General features: G+C 45.7%; 1 protein-coding gene across 1 annotated transcript in view; it reads left to right on the forward strand.

The window, feature by feature from the left end:
- LOC119197536 (protein kinase C-binding protein NELL1-like) overlaps positions 1-21,213 on the forward strand; it is a 133,617-nt gene that overhangs the window by 102,136 nt on the left and 10,268 nt on the right. The window contains exons 14-15 of the mRNA XM_037453942.2: positions 7,142-7,264; positions 20,624-20,719. Coding sequence (XP_037309839.2) covers positions 7,142-7,264; positions 20,624-20,719 — 219 coding nt within the window. The remainder of the gene's footprint in view (positions 1-7,141; positions 7,265-20,623; positions 20,720-21,213) is intronic.

A 21,213-nucleotide genomic window follows, 5' to 3' on the forward strand; every position in this document is an offset into this window, starting at 1 on the left:
TTCGACTCCGTTGGCCGGCGACGCGGGCGAGACACCAAGCCTTTATGTCCATCTATGGCTCGCACGGGGAGACAGACACATTTTTCAATCAATCGTGTTTTTTTTTATGTGTCGAGCTGTTTGCACCCGGTCTTTGCCCTCACTGTCTACTGGTGCAGTGTGAGCAGAATCTAGTGGTCCAACGCTGCCGCTCTGCAAAGGAATTCTTCACCTCGGGTGAAGACATTGAAACTCTGTAATAAAGTGACGGCGTGCAGATGTTATGAGCTGCTGCATTGCTTTGGCTGATAATAGTCAGCCAGTTGGCAGACATTCAAACAGAGGTTTAAGTAGATTACATTAATACTTTCTATGGCACCTGTGTCTGTATCACATTATGAACATGCTTACACTGCATTATGTTAGGTGAAATAGATGTGACTTTTTTGCATGGATTTAATGTTTTCACTTTACTTAAAGCTGCAATGACCACCAAAAGTGATTACAGATAGTACAGATTATAATAAATTGACTATTATAAGAAGGATCCTTCCAATTAAAAAAAGATATTAAAGACACCATTACTACATATGATTATAATGTGTAATGAATGCTGTCTTAAAGTTTTGCATTTTCGTGCTTGTGATAATAATTATACTTTGTTATAAGCAGGTTATGACGCATAATAAGTCATGTATTATAGACAAAGTCTTAACAAAGGTTTTAGGCGGAAAATATCTTTTCTTGAATTCAAATAAGATTTCTATGTTTTTTTTTAGCTTTGAAGATGTTTCTGTATTAAATGATTATGTAATTAAAACGTGAACTGTGTTTAGAATCAAAGACTTTGCAGGAAGCACGGAGGGGGAGCCGAGGGCAACCAGATGAAGACTTTTTATGGAGCTGTAAAAAACAACACGTAACATCGCTTTTATTATTATTAAAAAGATCTCATATGTGGAGCTCAAACAGCTGCTGCCTTTAATCCAGTGATGTATGTTTCACTTCTTCCATCCTCATCTGCACCCTGCTGATCAATACTTAAACTTTTTTACTTTTAGAGGGTGCCCTTGATTTCACGCCTCGGTTGCCACACATATTCCAGTTAAGCACTGGCACACGCTGCATCTCCCTGAAGACACATCCTATGTTAAATGCAACTTTAATCAAATCCAATTCCAATTATACACGTAATGAACGTGGAGCTCAGGTGTGATGAGCCTTGAAACCTTGGCGCGCCTCCCTGTTTACATTAAGTCCTTAAAAATGGAGGTCAGGCGGCTCGAGGAGCCCGTCACACGCGGTTTGGGGGAAGGAGGCAGAGAAGTTTTCCTCAGTCCTCACCTTCATCCATTCGTAATGGGCCCTGAGAAGAAGCTGGTGTTTATATTTAGCCCCCCCCCCCCCCCCCCCCCCCCCCTCCTGCGTAAAGGAGTGTTTCTTCCCGCTCCTCAGTGCGACCTTTCCTCCTCGTCTTCTCCCGTTCTCCTGGTTGAATGCGCCTCCGTGTCTCTGGGATGGATGTTCCCCCGACTAGGACACATTAATGAAACATGCTTTCATTAATGGGAAATGCAGCCCAAGCATCGTTATTGCCTCCAGTTGTGTATTTCATTCGGGGTATTGAATGAATTGATGCCGCTGCATCGGTACGAGTTGGGGCGGCGCCGGCCCTTTAAATCACGCCAGGCAAACGCCGCTAAAAGATGTGCCAGTAATCCCTGACGTAAATGGGAACATTTTCAGCGCAGTGACAAGCACGTGTGTTTCAAATTGCCACGTCTCTGGCGTTTTAATATTGGAAGCGCCTCGCTAGCCGTGCTTAGTTCTCTCCCACATTTGTTGCGAGACGTGCTTATTTAACGCGCCAATCCTCGGGAATAATGCTGCGTTACCTGTAAATGTGTGTGCTGTGATCTGTTGTGCAAAGCGAAGCAGCAGTTGTTCTTGTTGTTGAACACGGAGCGAGGGAAAATATTCCCAAAAAAAATAAGTTGTCACTCCAGCCATGAAGTAATGAGTACAAAAAAAAAAAAGAAAGATCTTAGCCCGGTGGCATGAGAGATCAGGACAGACGGGCCCAGAGATGAACACCAGGTGTGACTCTAATCCCGAAGGGGATGCAAGCAGGGGGAATTAAACAAAGACACGTGACTGCATGAAGGTCCACGGGACACGGAGCCCGTTAAGCCGGCTTTGTCTCCGTCGGGTCTCCATGCGCTGGTAAAAACTGCCGTTTTTAGGTGGAATAAATGGAAATATAGAAACTCATTTTATGGAAGTCCATGTCCCTCCGGGCTAAACGCTATGACAAGGCGATCAATGCGCGACACGGGACGGACGTCCGCTGAGCTCACGAGAACACGACCCCCAAAGACAAAAGAAGAATTCCTCGGTTCTTCTTCATGGGCCCGTCGCTGCTCATTAAACTTCGCATTACTGAAACGTTCCGTTTGACGTCACTGAACGAGACGGCTTTGAAAGCTAAAGAGACGAGGACATGTTTTACCAATCTATTATGCAAAGGTGTTGCTTCAGCTCGCAGCCCCTGATGCGCAGACTTTGTCTCGTTTATTCGCTTTCACGGACCGTCCTGATTTAAAATAGTTGTGAGCGCTGAGGAAAAAGAACAGAAGAGTACCTACTGCTTGAGTTTGAGTGTAATTTGTGTAATGGGAGAACATGCAGCCGGAAACCAAAAGACGAGAATAAATAGGAACCAAACAAAACCGGGTATAACAACCCGGGGGCCAATGCTGCTGCAGCATTTATTTGTTGGAAGAGAGAGGGTTATTGTGGAGAGAGAGAGAGATGACCGCACCTCGCTCTCAGCAGTTAATAGTTGCTGCACCCTCTACAAAAGATGCTTTCAGCTTTCAACGTATCCTCGTGCAACACTTTTCTGCTTTAAAAAGTTCTCCAATCGGGAGCTAATGTAGCTCTAATTAGCGGCTATATTTCTAAGCACGTACCTTTTAGACTGTAGCTGAGTCCCGTACTTACCGAGACCGGACAGGAAGTGCATTTCACCGGCGCCGTAATTTACCCAAAGTGCCGAGAGAAGTGGACGCGGTGCATCACTGCACCTGTAGACACTGCCGATGGAGGCCGGCGGTGCGTTTTGGTTGAAACGTTTCAGCTCGAGCGGATGATTAGCATTCAGCCCGAGGCTTCGTGACACATGGAAACAAAGTGCAAAGAAGATCCACTGCGGGGAAAAAAAATTACCCCACGATTCAAAGCAGTAGAATTTAAAGACAAGAAGCCATTTTGGGTTCAATCCAAAGCCCTTTGTGTATCGCAAGTATACAATTCTGCACTAAAGGGGAGTCACTGTTCTCCCAGTTATCTTCCCTACGGGGAACTGGAGATCTGTTCGCTCTCCTCATTGGTCCAGATCATTTAGATCATTAGTTTGTGATGGTTTACATACTTTGTTTTATATTCATACGATATACTGGAGCCTTGGAGGAGAGGAGCAGTGAAATGCAGATAGTCTGAAGGCCGGTGGCTTAGAAGAAGGAAACAACCAGAGATACACTCACCGGCCACTTTATTAGGTACACCTGTCCAACTGCTCGTTAACACTTAATTTCTAAGCAGCCAATCACATGGCGGCAACTCAGTACATTTAGGCATGTAGACATTGTCAAGACAATCTCCTGCAGTTCAAACCGAGCATCAGTATGGGGAAGAAAGGTGATTTGAGTGACTTTGAACGTGGCATGATTGTTGGTGCCAGAAGGGCTGGTCTGAGTATTTCAGAAACTGCTAATCTACTGGGATTTTCACGCACAACCATCTCTAGGGTTTACAGAGAATGGTCCGAAAAAGAAAAAACATCCAGTGAGCGGCAGTTCTGTGGGCGGAAATGCCTTGTTGATGCCAGAGGTCAGAGGAGAATGGCCAGACTGGTTCGAGCTGATAGAAGGGCAACAGTGACTCAAATAACCACCCGTTACAACCAAGGTGGGCATAAGAGCATCTCTGAACGCACAGTACGTCGAACTTTGAGGCAGATGGGCTACAGCAGCAGAAGACCACACCGGGTGCCACTCCTTTCAGCTAAGAACAGGAAACTGAGGCTACAATTTGCACAAGCTCATCGAAATTGGACAATAGAAGATTGGAAAAACGTTGCCTGGTCTGATGAGTCTCGATTTCTGCTGCGACATTCGGATGGTAGGGTCAGAATTTGGCGTCTACAACATGAAAGCATGGATCCATCCTGCCTTGTATCAACGGTTCAGGCTGGTGGTGGTGGTGTCATGGTGTGGGGAATATTTTCTTGGCACTCTTTGGGCCCCTTGGTACCAATTGAGCATCGTTGCAACGCCACAGCCTACCTGAGTATTGTTGCTGACCATGTCCATCCCTTTATGACCACAATGTACCCAACTTCTGATGGCTACTTTCAGCAGGATAAAGCGCCATGTCATAAAGCTGGAATCATCTCAGACTGGTTTCTTGAACATGACAATGAGTTCGCTGTACTCAAATGGCCTCCACAATCACCAGATCTCAATCCAATAGAGCATCTTTGGGATGTGGTGGAACGGGAGATTCGCATCATGGATGTGCAGCCGACAAATCTGCGGCAACTGTGTGATGCCATCATGTCAATATGGACCAAACTCCCTGAGGAATGCTTCCAGCACCTTGTTGAATCTATGCCACGAAGAATTGAGGCAGTTCTGAAGGCAAAAGGGGGTCCAACCCGTTACTAGCATGGGGTACCTAATAAAGTGAGTGTATATGAAGCACTGCTTCTTAAACGGGAAAACATCTCATGAAATCAGAACTCAATGAGTAAATCAGAAGCGACGTTCCTGTCTGAGGGTTTTATTGCCTGTTCACGTTGGCACTTTTTCACCTTCACAATTTTCCCATCAATTCGTCCGCCGCATCCGTCCGTTAATGCTTCCACCTCCATGATTTCCAATCTGCCTGCGGACATTAAACGGCATTAATAAGCAGCCGCGGCCGTCGGTGTTTTGACTGCTGCTCCCCCCCCCCTCCATCGGCTCGGAGGCACATTAACACGCTGAATATTTGATGGCGTTACTCCTCCGCCAATCATTCTGCCCACACGTCACGCCGCTCTCTCTCTGGCGCGTCCCGCCGGCGCCGCGCCGACGTTCACCTCCGCTTTTATAAATCGGGTTGTGGGGAGGAAATCCTTGGGATGGGAAAAGCCAAATCGCTTCTGCCTTCGGGGCTGTGGGGGGGGGCTTCACGAGCTCCGCTCATTAATTACGGGCAATGTATTAGTCATGACTCCCACCAAAAGCTTTTTGCATTTCAATGAGGAGCGCACGTCCCGAGCCCTTGGGAGGTGGGGGGGGGTGGCTGCCACTTAGAGACGCAGGTCACGGCTTGGTGAGACGATGCTGCAGCAGTGCAGCGCCAGATTTCTAGTGCTCCTCGGGATATTGTTTGCAATCATCTAAAATCATGTTAGATTCTAATTGAAGACGCGTCGGCTGCAGCTCGATCGGTTTGACGAGCTCTGCAGTGAGCGTTGAATCAATCAAAAAAAAATCTGTTAATCTCATATTTATAAGCAACATAATTATTGTTTAATGTTGTTATAATTGTGTTCCCTCTCATCCGGTTCCCTTTTTTTTTCTCTTCCTTTAGTCGTGCAGCGTTGTCTCGGCCTCGGGTGACATCCGCCGCCACCGCCGCCGCGTTAGCGCCTGGCAGCGCGGCGCTCGTTAGTGGGACGCGCAGTCGGCGGTTTGGTGGGGCGTGTTGGTTTTGGCACATTTCTTGACACATTTTTCCCCCCCTGCACCCTCGAAATATCGCGTGATAACCCGGCGTTTTAGTCCCCCCCCCGGTGGCACCTGCAGAACAGGAAACCAGTGGGGAGACGGGAGGTCAGTCAGCGACATCCACGCGCGTCGCTTAGTTTGTGGTCATCACCTCGGGAATATGCATATTTATGGTGCGTTGGGCCTGAGAGATGAAAACTGAAACTTCCAAGAGGACGTACTTTCACAACTAAAAATGGTTCATATATTCTAGTCACACTGCTCTTGCAGCATAATCCCTTTATATTTTGTGGCAACTATGAACCCAATACATTTCAGTCAAATGTTCCCAACACACGAGGGCCGGCTGTGTCCAGTGTGTTTTAATTCACTCTAATTTCTGGACTCAAATGTTTCTGAAACTTGTTCCGTTCAGTTTTGGTGAAGCTTTAGTAGAAAACCCCCTAGAAACAATTTAAGTGAATTTAAGGTTGTTCAGCAAACAGCTTGAATCCCACCGCTTATTCCCCGTTGCCTCCAGCCAAAAACATGGGGGGGGGGGGTCTTGAATTTTAAACAATGACCCACAGTCCGCACAGCACTGAGTTATGTATCACTGAGTTATTGGTGAGTCAGCAGTTGAGCAGTGAAATAAATGTATGCCAAAGATGTTCATACTGCTGCTAATGCACGGTTGGCTATAACGCAGCAGTCCTAGAAGCTCATTTGACGCTCTTATCACTGCAGCTACATGCGTCATCTCACACGGGTCTCAAAAACCCCACATTTAATCTGTTCATTTAGTCGCTTTGTTGCCTCGTGCCTCCTCTTACAGACGCTGTTTCCACACGAGTCACACGAGGTCGTCCGTGAAACTTTGATCTTTTTTTCGGTAAAAGAACTGCAGGTGAACATCGTCGCTGCCATGTGTTTCCCTGCAGCCGCCTCGCAGTCCGTATTTAAAGGTTTCCCTCCGTCAGGTGCTCTGGATGCGCTGCTGCTCCTGTCTGACTCGTCCCCGCTACCTCAGCCAACATCATTAGGCTAATTGCTGCTGATACTAAACAGTCAGTCAACCACACCTGGCTTGTATCTACCGCAGCTGCTTCCTTCATCTCCCCCCCCCACGGTGGTTTTAAAGTAAAGCCAAGCTAGAAAAAGCAGCTGTGCCTTTGGCGGTAGTTTTGAGATGACTTTCATGGGACCACACGTTTTTTTTTTTTCACAAACCCCCCCTTGTGAGCGTGACCGGCTTCCCTCGACGTGCAGAAAAGCTGCTGGCTGCTGACGGGGGAGAAGCTCAGCTGCGTCCTCCCCTGTTCTCAGCCAACTAGCTGGTCCCCCCCCCTCTCCATCTTCAACAGAGGTCTATTCCGACTGCCTTTTTTTCTCTCCCCCCCCCTCAGAGCACGACGAGTGCGCCAGCGGGCAGAACGTGTGCGACGAGAACGCCATCTGCACCAACACCATCCGAGGACACCTGTGCACCTGCAAGCCGGGCTACGTGGGCAACGGCACCATCTGCAGGGGTAAGTTCTCGGCCCTGGAGCAGCCTCCCCCCCCCCCCTCATGACTCTGCATCCATGCACATTTAAAAAAGGAAGCCCCGTCTTCCATTAGGCCCCGCCGCGTGGACCCCAGAGCTCTCTGCAGCACTCGGGCCTAATGTGGAAAGCACTTGTTGTCAGCTTCTGAAAATGAAAACAGGCAGCCAGTGATTAAATTAAAGTGGAAAAGTGCCTCAATAACCCGAGAAAAATGAATACATTCTGACACGGATACTTATCTCAATGTGGCGCAGCAGGGATTAATTCGACAACATTAATTTAGACATCTATGAAAGATCTCCTCTCCTGTGCTAACAAGCTTCCTTTCGTTTAATCACCCAAATACTTTTATTTTTCAGTTTTCATCAGTATGAGGCTACAACAAGACCGATTCACAACTTTCTTGCACAATCAACAAATCGGTCAGCGCTCGTAAGCTCAGGAAAACGACCTCCAGCTGCACAGGAAGCTCTGGACGTGACATATGACATTATATAGTGTCCTCAAGATGAAACAAATGTGGTTTCTCAGAGGGAGCTCCTCCTGCTGGACTGAAGTGCGTTTGAAAACGGCCTTTTCTCTTGTTACCTGGTGACAGATTTTGAAACCAGAGGTTTTTTTTTAACTGCTTTTATTAAAACTGAACAATACAATGCGATTGGAAAGTAAAACAAAGCCTTAAATGAAAATGATTGTTAACCAGTAACGCAAAATGAGCTTGCGTTGATTGTGTATCTGACATGTAGGTGCGTGCGCCTAACCGCGTGTTAGCTGGCGTGTTTACTGAGGAGTGGGGGGGGGGGGGACAGTGTGTTTATTACAGCTCCTTCTTAGAAACCAGACAGTCTGAGGTACATGAAAAAATGGCACAATAAGAAAACAGGGAGGGTTTCATTTGTGTTCTGATGGTTTGTTTCATCTTGGATCCAGTTGCACATTGAATTTTGATTGAGAAATTTGACAGGTTGAATATTTGATCAGTGAATTTGATGCGATTCACACTCCTCAAAACATATGAATAATAATGACATGGATGAAGCCACAGCCTTGCATTTTTTAACATTTTCTTTCCTCGTGGGGGAGTTTTATTCATAGTCTCTAAATGCAGGATTCAAGACTTTCTCTTGGATCAAATATCTCCCGTTGCTCCGTACACTCACTACAAGCCAAACGGCTCCTGTGCACAATGTAAACTGCTGGACGGATTTTTGCTTTATTAAAATGAGTTGATTCTTTTATTTTTATTACATTTCAGTCTGCACTGCTTGATCTTTATAATTAAAGAGATCCCACGAGCTTGCAAAAAGCCCTTTTAATGTCATTTCCATGACCGTGTGCTAATGTGCTCGCTGTCCAAGAGATGGCAGGGTAACATTAAGCTTTGCTATTCCACACATGATCTAGAAACAATATGTCCAGCCGGATCACAAAGCTGCAGCCCTCACACTCGGTTCTAATTCTGCTCCTACACTGCTCTTACATATTTTTGATCATCTCGCAGGTTGTTAAACACAGGTGAAAACACAGTTACTCTTGACCCCGCCATGTTTCACAGTGATTTCTCACTCATTAACTCCTGTTCTCAATCCGCACTGCTGCTCATCGCCGTGACGACTGATAATCTCATGATTAAAAGGAGAGGGCAGGGGGAAGCATGTCAGTCGTACCGATGATGAGCGAAGGAAGTGTGTGTGTGTGTGTGTGTGTGCGTGTATGTGTGTGTAAAGGGATGAATGGAAGGTGGGTGTGTGAGGGAGGGAGATTAAAAAAAAAGGAAAGTATGAGAAAGAAAGTGAAACAGATGGTAAATGCTGATAGAGCACAGATGCACAAAACAAGTGCATCAGATAAAAGAAGCAGTTGTGCCCCCCCCCCCCACCAGCGCCCCCCTTCTACGCCTCTGCAAGACATGCAGGTGGGAGGCAGGTCTAAAGAGAGATCAATGCAATTTGCAAAGTGCCTTGCACACAATTTCTACCATTGGGTTAAGCTACACAAACACACTCAAACACACACACACACACAACACACGTAGCACCACCTCCACATTTTTCCAATCACAGTTAATATGCAAATCATGGAACTGAGAGGCAGATGTCTCATTATATCACATGACATGGTGAAAAGACTCCATTTATGTCCATGAAAGAATATGAAATGCACCATATGATGGACAGCAGAGCAAAGTGTGTGCGCGCCCATATGTGATGTCATCCTGGATGACATCACATATGCTAAACCAGCCTCTCCTCAAGGAAATGGACTGTTGGAAGTTATTCCACAACAAATAAGGAAAGGGTTATTTTGTCTATGGCTGTATATTTTTCGTGGATTCATATACTACACTTTTTGGGGGATAAATTACTGCCGTTTACTGTAAAATTGAGTGCAAAAGAGCGGCGTGGCCTAAACCATGAAAGTCAGCCCACGACAAAAATGACTGATGATGTTTGTCAGGGGCAGGTGAGGAAATTGTATACTTTTTAATAACGTCATTAAACAATCCTACCTCCTACCGATCCCATTCTGGCCAATTAGTGTTATGTGAAGCCGGGAGTTGGAGGAATCCGCCTCTATTTCCCCCCCTCCGCCCCCCCCCCCCCCCTCCTGAGATCTCATTACCGCGCGGCAGTGTCGTCCAAACCGAGCCGGGCCTCCCGTCTCGTTCCCCCCCTCATACATCAGCGCCAAAGGAGGGAATTAGTGCGACTCCACAAACCGAGCGTTAATAAGGTCGCAGAAGTGTCGGCTGGGGCCGCCGTCGAGCGATGACTCCGTACGGGCCGAGCCCAAACCGGGCCTTCTGAGCCCAAAGAGGGACGAAAGACGACGCATGATTTAGTTCAGCCAGCCCAAAACGCTGTTGTGTTTGTTTCGACCCCCGAGGACTTCACCTATCTTCAGGTGAGGGGGGGGGGGCACGCTAGCGAACTGACGCTGCTGAGACTCTCACACGTGTCGCTTCCCGCCTGCTAATGGAAGGGCCGCCTAAAGAGGGGCCTCCTCTTTAGGCGGCCCCGCCTCATCCATGGTTTTTTTCTTACACTTTCTCCTTCCCCTTCCTCTCTAAAAAAAATAAAAAATAATAATAATTATTGCAGTTCTCTTGTGGAAAAAAAAAAAAAAACGGCTTCCATTATGTCAAAGCAAGGCATAAGATTATAGATCAGCATTGTTCCCGCCGCCAGCCTAATGATCAGCGGCCCAGGGGAGAGCTTTTATTGGGCAGCAGAATGAGTGAGATAATCTTGGTAATGGTCCGTTTCGTTCCCCTGGACTGGTTTGTATGGACAAAGGGGCTTTAAACAGAGCGGGTTTGAGTGACGAGTCCAAACAGCGGGGCGGGGAGGACAAAGGCATCGACGCTTCTCGCCTCGCTATCGGAGCTAATCGCAGAGGAGCCGCGTTGCAACCGGCTAACAGCGAGCAGTGGAGCCAGAGGCTAATGCTTTGTAGCTTGGGGGAGGGGGGTGGGGGGGGCTGCTGCTGCTGCTTAAGTGAGAACAGAAGTGGGTGTGTTGGATTTAGCCTCCGTTTCCCCTACAAGTCTGAGGCATTTAATTTTCTTTTTTGCATAATTATTCCCCCCCCGTTCATTCCCCTTCCTGATAGCAGCGACACGTTAAGCTGCTGCTCCGCTGCGCGGTTCCGTGCTGGGGGGGCGGCGTGTTTTACAGCATTAAATTGTGCGAGCGCCACAGTATCCGAAGCCACAGTTTAATTGCAAATGTGACAACAACAAAAAAAACATTACTTTTATTTTTGAAGCAATTATCATTTAAGGCAATTATTATTAGTCTGTTTCCTGCTGTTGAATGTGACTGCTGTGAATGTCCTCCATCAGCGCCACACGTAACTAACACTGTAATTTAATACAGCAGGCTGCTGTCCTCATTCTATCGGAGCCCTGGAGGTTTTTTTTTACTCTTCAATCAGTCTTGCCTCAGTATTAAATCTGTGAAAAGACAAGTCTTTGTTTGGTATATATACATTTATATATATATATATATTCAGCAAGAAGACACAATATTTTCTTCAAGGCTAAACATCAGTAGGTTTTGTGTAGGCTTTATTTATAGATGAAGAGATGTGTCCATGTGCTCGTCATAATGAGCTTCAGAGTATTAATAAGGCCACTTCCTCCCTCAGCTTTGCGGGTAAGATGAAAATAGGTTGTTTGTTATTGTTTATCAGCAAACTTATGCCTTTTAAAAATGAGAAAGAGCACACGCTAACAAATATGATTTGACTTGACAAACGCACGAAGGAAAACATGAATTAGTTAACACCGTAACGTCACCTTAAATGTTGCAATTACACCATAAAACACCCAAAAAATACTAATATATAAATTCTGCTCTCCGTTCTCAAGAAATGCAATAAGTTTAAGAGTGAATGAAGTGACAATCAGAACGACTGCGTGTGTGTTTGTGTAGAAGTTGTCATACCGTCTCTCCTGACCAATCGGCTGTAAACTCAGAGTGTTCCCTGCGTCGTTCTCTGATTTAAAGTGCATTTTATTTGCAGCCTGTGCTAATAATAACGTACAGAAATGCAACTGATACATACACACAAAAAAAAAAAACACGACAACTGGGAGCGAAGAACACAAAGCCCGAAGGCTGCAGGCTCCAGAACACACACACACACACACACACGCTCAAAAACAACAGAGACAAAAGTAGAGGAAAAACACCTTAAAACTTAAGCTTACCCATTATTTATATTCCTATCCATTAGTAAGTGTAACTGCATGAAAACATGATTCCGCTTTGTAAGAATAAGTTCTTTGAAACTAGACTCGGTGGCCTGAAGACTTAAATCTTCAAATCAGGAGCATTTGAGTCTCAAGATGTGAAAAAGTGAGCCCCGATTAGTGTGAAAAGTAACTCAATGCCGACAACGTGTCACAGTGACAGCTGTACGTTCATCGACTCTCCCAAAATGTACCTGGATGCATCCGAGGCGGTCACAGTCCATTCCAGGTTCGGGCTTCTTCTCCTGCCTCAAAGCGCCGCTGCTGGGATCAGACTTTGAAAAGTTCCGCATTCAAAGGACACGATTTCTCTGCGCCCCGTTCTAAAGAGTTTATGCTAATGAGGCACAAGGACTCGCCGATGTACGATCAATCAATGTGTATCATCAACACCCTTTCCCAGTGTCATCGGGGGGAAGTAATGAATCATATTATTTAATAATCCCGGCACTGATGGACACGGATGTGGATCATATTTCATAAATCACTTACAGAAGCACGGACAAATTTCTACTCAAACATCATCAGAAACAGCCCCGGAAACTCCAAACACCTGTTCTCCACCATAAACCATCTACTCAAACCACAAACCCCCTCACTCACAGAAGCCACAGAAGAACACTGTAACCATTTCCTGGCCTTTTTCAAAACAAAATTAAACACAATTCGTTCATCCTTTGCTGGATCGTCACCACTGCCCACCCCGAATGTCAACCCACATCCTACAATCTCAGAGCCCCTACACTGCTTCCCAGAAATCTCACAGCAAGAGGTTGAGAAGATAATTAAAAGGATGAAACCCACCACCTGTGCCCTCGACCCTTTTCCTACAGCACTAGTAAAAGCAAACATCTCTGTGCTAAGTCCTTTGATTAGCACTATAATAAATCACTCTCTCCAGTCTGGCAATGTTCCATCTGCCCTAAAAACAGCCATAATCAGGCCCCTTCTCAAAAAACCAACCCTTGATCCAGATGCATTTGAAAACTACAGGCCCATTTCAAATCTCCCGTTCCTCTCCAAAATACTGGAAAAGGTTGTTGCCGCTCACCTCCATGAACACCTCGATCAGAACAACCTCTTCGAAAAATTCCAGTCTGGCTTCCGTTTAGCCCACAGTACGGAGACAGCCCTGGTTAGAGTCACAAATGACCTACGAATGGCAGCTGATGCTGGTTCGCCTTCTCTCCTCATACTTCTCGATCTGTCTGCTGCTTTTGACACTGTGGATCATGGCTTACTCCTCAACCGCCTACATCAAACCACCGGACTCACCGACACTGCTCTTACCTGGTTTAAGTCATACCTTACTGACAGATCAGAGTACATCTCACTTGGAAGTGCAAGGTCCCGTCAACACACAGTCACTTGCGGGGTTCCCCAGGGGTCAGTCCTTGGTCCCATCCTCTTTATCACTTACATCCACCCCCGTGGTCATGTCATTAGCCGCTATGGAGTCTCGTTCCACTGCTATGCTGATGACACACAATTGTACATGAAAACGGAAACACAGGCGGCTTCATCAACATCATCATCCCTGTCTTCAAAACTTATTGCCTGTCTGGAGGAGATAAAGGTGTGGATGAAACACAACTTCCTCCAGTTAAACAGCTCCAAAACTGAGGCAATTCTTGTTGGCACCTCTCATCAAATCCAGTCTTCTTCCATAACCGGTATGAATACCTCTAGCCACGACATTCCCCTCTCCAAACTTGTCAACAATCTTGGTGTAAGATTTGACTCACAACTCACCTTCGACGCCCATATCAAAAATCTCTGCAAGATCTCATTCTACCATCTCAGAAATATTGCAAAACTCCGTTCCATACTCAACTCAGCAGACGCTGAAAAGCTGGTCCATGCTTTTGTCTCCTCCAGACTGGACTACTGCAATGCAATTCTCATCGGGATCCCTAACAAAAGCCTGCAGAGACTGCAATATATCCAGAATAGTGCTGCTAGGATCCTGATGAGAGTGCGAAAATACGACCATATCACTCCCATCCTTCATTCACTTCACTGGCTCCCCGTTTCCGCAAGGATTGAATTCAAGATCTCCCTTCTTACCCATCAGTGCATCTATGGAAATGCCCCACCGTATTTGAAAGAACTACTCACCCCCCTAACTACAACTAGATCCCTCCGTTCAACGACCTCAAACCGCCTCCTCCTCCCCAGGACTAAACTCAGCACCATGGGCGATCGGGCCTTCTGTTCCGCCGCTCCGCGGATTTGGAATGCCCTCCCCGACCATCTAAGGGCTCCACAAAATACTGAGACTTTTAAAAAACAACTAAAAACACATCTCTTCAATAGAACGTATCAGTTTTAATTAAGCTTTTATGCATCATTTGTTTTATATTGATGTTTTTTCTTTCTTTTTTTTTTAAATGTTTTTATTTTATGACCGTAACTGTAGCACTTTGGGATTTGTTTCAAATGTAAAGTGCATTACAAATAAAATCAATTATTATTATTATTATTATATTTCGGTTTTAATGCTGTTCATCGTCACTTTGTCCGAGGTGATATTTCACCCTCTGGATCTGATCTTTGACTTCATTATATTTTCATAACGAACACATGGAGAAAGATACAGAGAGAACGACAGGTAGAACCTAATTACTTTGTGTGTTTACTGGGGATCTGATATCCAGGTTCATCCGGCTAATTAGGGCCATATTTCCGCCAGGCAGGAAATTTGAAGAGCCAAGCACACACACAGGCAGGCAAATCAGATATCATCAAAGGACGACTCGGGAAAATATCAATTTGCCTCCAAGAAAGCGAACTGGAAAGAAGAAGGCACTAAAAACGATGAAATACGAGTGTTTGTTATAAAGTGAATCGAACCCAACGTTGGACGTCTGCAGTGAGTTCTGCTGCAGCTGTTTCCAGCAGTGCGCTGCTGGTGAAAATAAGTCCCAGAAGTTGAATGTGTTTGTGAGGAAGAACAACCTGTGTGCAGCATGCACAGAGATCATTTCACCTCCTTCTTCTGCTTCTGGGTCCAAATCATTTGTAAATTTGCAATCATCCCGTGTAAAAAGAAGGAAAAGGAAGAAGCCGAAACGCTAACAAACAGCAGGGCAAATATTCAAAAGATTTCTGCTACGCAACCTCACACTGCTGTAAACAACGCCGTGGTATTTGTATGAACGGGTGAACATTGAGGTTCAAGCAAATTTGCAAAAGAAAATCTTATATTGCGTAGCGTGCCACAGTAATTACATTTTAAAAATGACCATGAAGAGATTATAGAAACACAAAAAAACACTTTAGAATCACGCTCTTCAAAGCCTCAAAAGAATCTGTTCATCTCCATTAGAATTCTCTGGAGGCAGATATCTCATTAGAGGGTATTTTTGTTTCTTCGTTGGCTGCTTTGCAAGTAAATCTCCTTTTCATTGATTGGAAATAAAAGCATCACTCTCCATCAACATTTGACATCTTTTTTCATCACGGCTGATATCAAATATCCCTCCATGTGGTGAGGACGCGTACTTCTGCGGGCCCCGGTTTTCCCCAGCGTGCACCACCACGGGGTCATCTCCACCGCCACGCCGTCCCGCCTCTCATCAGTGAGCGCCATCTTATCGGCGTCGGAGCAGAGGTCGGAAAGAGAGGAAGAAACGCCGCCGTCAGCTGCCGACTGGGTAATGGTTTTCGGGGCGAAGGGAGCTGCGCCACCCTTCGCTTTATGAAGGCCCCTCACATCCGGCTGCCAAGGGCGTCCCCCCCCTCCTCCAGTCCCCCCCCCCGTCTGTCCTCGCGGCTCTGATGGGTTCATGCCCCCCGCGACTCGTCCGCCGATGGAAATAGATAAAATCAGCCAGTTAAGGTTTGGCCCACGCTGATTCATTCAGAAAAGGGTGAGAGGTCATTCTCTCATTTCCTGTTACCTTGTTATTCAGCCATAGATATCTTTCGCTCGTTTTTTTTAAACAGGTCTTATTTTTTTTCTCATTCCACACAGCGACACACAAGCTGTGATGCATTCGGTGTGGTTCCTTTTTACGGTGAATGTGTTGAACAACAAAGAGATCAAAGAACAACATTGAATTTGGAGCAGTTTAAATGACTTAATAATCAATAACCAAACATATCTCCTCTGAGCTCGTCACTACTTTCCTCTAACTGCTTCCACAAAGACTCCAAAACGATTATCGCTAAGACTGTCAAAGTCAAAGTGTTTTTTATGTGGCAACTAACTGGAAAAAAAAACCCCAATAAGATGAATAACCTTTTACCTCTTCAAGAGGTTTGGTGACATCATAGCATCATATTTTATTGTGCTTTTCTTAAGCTGTTCTTTTTAAATGATGTGTCATTACTTTACTGAGCATTTATACTGTCATGATCCATACAAATGTCAATGATACACATTGAAAACAGGCATTAAAATCCAAATAAGTAGCAGGTGGCAAGTTCCTTTTTTCAAATGTTGTGCAATTCCGCTCTGGCTTTCACATTAAAAACGAAAGGCTTTTACTCGTGGATATTCATAAAAGTGAGATTTCGTTTTTTAGGGATTAAAGAAAAGGCTTTTAGGATAAGTATCTTTTGAGTCGGAGTTACACTGATTTCAAAGTGACATTAAGCAGCGACGTTCAAAAGAAATGAGGAGCATTAGAGCGCCGACAGCTGTTTTCCATCTGGAAAAATGTAACCCCCCCCCAACAACAACAAAAAAATAAAAAATTAGTTGTCAATTTTCCACATGTTTTCCATTCTCTCCGCCTAACGTAAACTAACCTTGATGTCAGCTCAGTCTTTCCGTTGCCATCTGGATCGAAAAGGAACCATTTTCAAACTGTCAAACCAGAAGACAACCGGCGGGGCTCTAATTTACCACAACATCACATGACCGCCATCGCCACCCCCCTCCGCCCCCCCCCTGCGTAACCCGGCAACCGATTGCGGCTGAGTTAAGAGTGGTGGATAACGGCCGTCAGAGCGCCATTTAGCGATAACGGCGCGCTCTGAAAATCTCACGTCGTACTTGGGACCACGGCGCCGGGCCAATTTGAAACGTGCGAGAAAAGCCTCTCGAAAGCACCCGCGTGGAATGAATCGCCGCGTCGGCGCCATTGATCAAGCACTCCTTTAAAAAACCCTCTGCTTGGCCCGAGTCCACTCGGCACAGACCTCAGATCAGTGGTATTCTGTTATGTGTCGTTTATTCTCGCACTGGTTGTGATGTGATACTCGTTACTGGGAGATGGATTGCTTTTTTTTTGGCAACTAATGGGCGAATAAACCTGCAAAGACAAGCCTAATAAGGGTTCGAGGTGTAGCATTTTGTTGACTCATCGATCAACTAGAAAAAATACTCAACTCGATGGTTGGTTGATCAAATTCATTTGTCTTGTAAATATAGGCCTGCAGATTAATAATAAATCGTTACTTGCATCCTCATTTTTTTTCGTGTCGTTTACGACACACATTCAACACACTGGTAACGTCACATCAAAGACATTTAAAACATGTTTTGTGTCCTAAATCCACGCGCTGTCCATTGTGTAAATACTCTGAGCAGGAGAGTAACTTCCTGTTAGTTCATCTCTATTATGAGTGATGTTACTTCACTAAAGTGTTCGCTCAAAGACCGTTCCGACCATCTGGTGGGAAAAATGCTTCCATCTGCTGCATGATCAACTTTTTTTTTTTTTTTACCCAATTAGTTTCCTAATACTCCATCGGGGTTTAGTGTGGCCCCGTACCGCACAAAACGTCTCTAATCAATGTTTAAAAAAAACTGTTGAAGTCTGCAGTTTAAACTTGGAGGTGGGATCGGCGTCTTAATGCCGCTCATCGCCGAGCAGGCCGCTTTCTGTAGGAATTCAGAGCATTCTGGCCAAAGCGCACACAGTGGGGGGAGGGGGGGCGATTCCTCTCTCACCACCCACTGGAAAGCAATCTAGGCCCGTAATGGGAAACCTGTGCATATGAGCACGTCTTGGGGGAAGGCACGAGTCAGCAAACAGGCTCGGTTGAGCAGTGGAATAGTTTAGCTGGAGGTCACAGGCTCTACAATGAGGGGGCGGGGGGGGGGGAGGAAAGGTTTGATCGGAGGGAGGCTCTGTGTTTGGGATTCATTGATTCATTCTTCCAGCAACAGAAGAGCGCGATGGCGATCTGTGGAATCAATGGCGTCGCATTTTTTGATGCCGTGAGAGGATACACGAGAAAAATCCATTTCTGCAACCACAGGGCGAGGGAAATAGAGGAGAACACGTAGTGGCCCTCTAGAGTTTGTTCTCCACTGGATAGGATGTGAATTACCACTTCAGCGAGACGCCCCCCCCCCCCCCCCCCCCCCCCCCACCGCTTGAGCGGCACCTCCATATTTTTATTCTCTGCTCAATCTTATTCGGGAATGGAAAAGCATCGCATTGTCAGGGCAGCAGGAAAAAAATGTATATTTTACATTCAATGCTTTTTCATGTCTGGAAACGTCTTGTCTTTTGTGCGTTTTGAGTGGCTTGAGTTCACAACTTCTCCAATCGGGAAAGTAAATGTTAAATCTAAATATTTAGTGAAGATGCAAAATGAAGATGCAAAATTGGGGAAAAATACATCTCAAAATTGAGTAGTTACAGAGTTATAACACAGGGTATTGGGGAAAAACTATAGCAGTGAGGTGCCTGACCTCACCTGCAGATATACGTAACATTTAAATGAATTATTCATCAATATTTCCTTTTGAAATCTATACAAATATAATCATTTTAAATTGAGCTCATTTGAATCCAAATTGACTGCACTGTTATTATTACTGACACTATGAAGTTTATTATCATTGTTAGTGTAGTTTTTCTATGCCGATGGCTTTTTTTTATTCACTTTCACAACAATAAAGAAAATACTGGAGGCAAGGTTGTCTCTGGGCAAGAAAAGTGGTTGGAGCTTTGATTGGAAAACGTAGGTCTATAAATGCTTACAACAACCCTGTCCCCAGAGCAGCCCCCCCCACCCCCTCACACACACACCCCCCACCACCATCTTTGCAGGTCATTACTTGTGAACAGACAGGCGGCATAATGCTGATGGTGGTGAAATGATAATTAGAGCTGGAGATGGATTGAGTCAATGTAAGTGTAATTAATTTTAACGTGTGAGGTTTATTAGTACAGAGGCAATCAGGCTCCTAATGAGGGCCTGATAGAACTTCTTAAATAGTGGAACCAGTCACATTAATAGCTTCAACAGCTTCTGGCAAGGAGCTCTGTTATTATTTATTGGTGTGTAGGCTAAGCTCTCGTTTTCCTAAACAGAAGAGATGACCCTTTACAGGGATGGATTGCGTTACTTCGGTTTCATAAACTAAAGGGAGACAAGCGGACGCACATTACACACACACACACACCCATGCATGTGGCCATGAATAGATTGTTTTTTAGCCCATTAAGGCTCATCTTTCACATGGTGTCATTAATTAAGCCTTGAAATACCCACGTCATTTGTCTTTAATGATCTCGCCCTCTTTTTGTTCCATTCCTCCTCGCTTTGAGTATTCCGATCGCTTCCCTCCGTCACTCGCGCTGCCTTTTGTGTGCATGTTGGTGCATCGCACCGCGCGCCATCACAACTGTCTGCACAGTTGCACACTGTCTGGGGAGGGGGCTGCACACGTGCTCGCACATTGATGGTCCTGAAACATGGACGTGTGAAATTACACCGCATTAAAAGATGCACGCAGCCTTGTCAATAGCACCGTGCGTACTGTATATCTTCATCATATTAAAGTGTGACTGGTGGTGCATACAGACACAACGTCGCAAGTCGAGCTCCATTCAAAGGATTCAAGGTGTTTTATTCCGCAGCTACTTAGAGTGAGGAAAGAATCGTGTAGGTAGATCCCAAAGTGGTGCTGCGTGACAAAGACACAAAAGCTCGGGTGGTGGAGCAGGGAGTCCTTGACACAGAACTCCAGACGTGCTCCTGAGGGCAGCTCGTCGCATGGAAGCTCTACTACTAATGCGTGTTTGTGTGTGTGTGTGTGTGTGTGTGGGGGGGGGGGGGGTTGATTGTGTGTGGTTTTGTGCTTGCACTCGTCACATATGTGTGAATATGTGCCGTACAAAAGCGATCCATTTAACCTTTGGGAAGCTTGAATATCTGCCCTTGAATCTTTTTCCATCCTCACGCTGTCCTGCAGAACCCACGCTAATGAGAATAATCCCAGCAAGGAACTGATATATTTTTCCGAGAAGGTTCGATGAAATTAAATTAAATTTTGTGTGGATAAATTGGATATTGTACAAAATAAAAATAAACGCTATTGGAGGTAAATGGAGCATTGATCTGATTGAGGGATTCGCTTCACACGGCAACAGCTGAGCTAGCGGCTAGCAGATAGTAATGCTAACAGCGCTAACAATACGAGGAACGGAAACCATTGTGATGGAGCGGTGTTAACCGGGGGGCGAAGAGTTTACACAACAAGCCCAAAGATAAAAAACAACACTATAATTAATAAAGAATTCTGTTCACCTCATGATGAATGTTGGTAATTGAGAATAAAAGAGGGAACGGGAAGTTTCTTCCTCTTAACTAATAAGCTTTCCTCTTCCTCTTCTCAGCTTTCTGCGAGGAGGGATGCCGGAGCGGTGGAACCTGTGTGTCTCCCAACAACTGCGTCTGTCCCTCTGGATTCACAGGACGCCGCTGTGAGACAGGTGAGACCCGCGGACCCCCCCCCGCCTCGTCCAGCCTGTTCAGGTGTCCCCCTTAATTAAAGCTCAGCTGGAGAGTGGCGTCGTTTCTATCGAGTTTCACAGTGACATCAAGAGGGCGGTCATTAGGTCGGTCAGAGGGCTCAGCAGACGCCCCTCGCCTCCCACTCAGTCCCCCTTACACACACACTCCATCCCTGTAACACACACACACACACACACTCCATCCCTGTAACACACACACACACACTCAATCCCTGTGACACACACACACACACTCCATCCCTGTAACACACACACACATACACACACACACACTCCATCCCTGTAACACACACACACACACACACTCCATCCCTGTAACACACACACACACACACTCCATCCCTGTAACACACACACACACTCCATCCCTGTAACACACACACACACTCCATCCCTGTAACACACACACACACTCAATCCCTGTAACACACACACACACACACTCCATCCCT

This window comes from Pungitius pungitius, chromosome 4 (genome assembly GCF_949316345.1).
Source record: "Pungitius pungitius chromosome 4, fPunPun2.1, whole genome shotgun sequence".
NCBI lineage: Eukaryota > Metazoa > Chordata > Actinopteri > Perciformes > Gasterosteidae > Pungitius > Pungitius pungitius.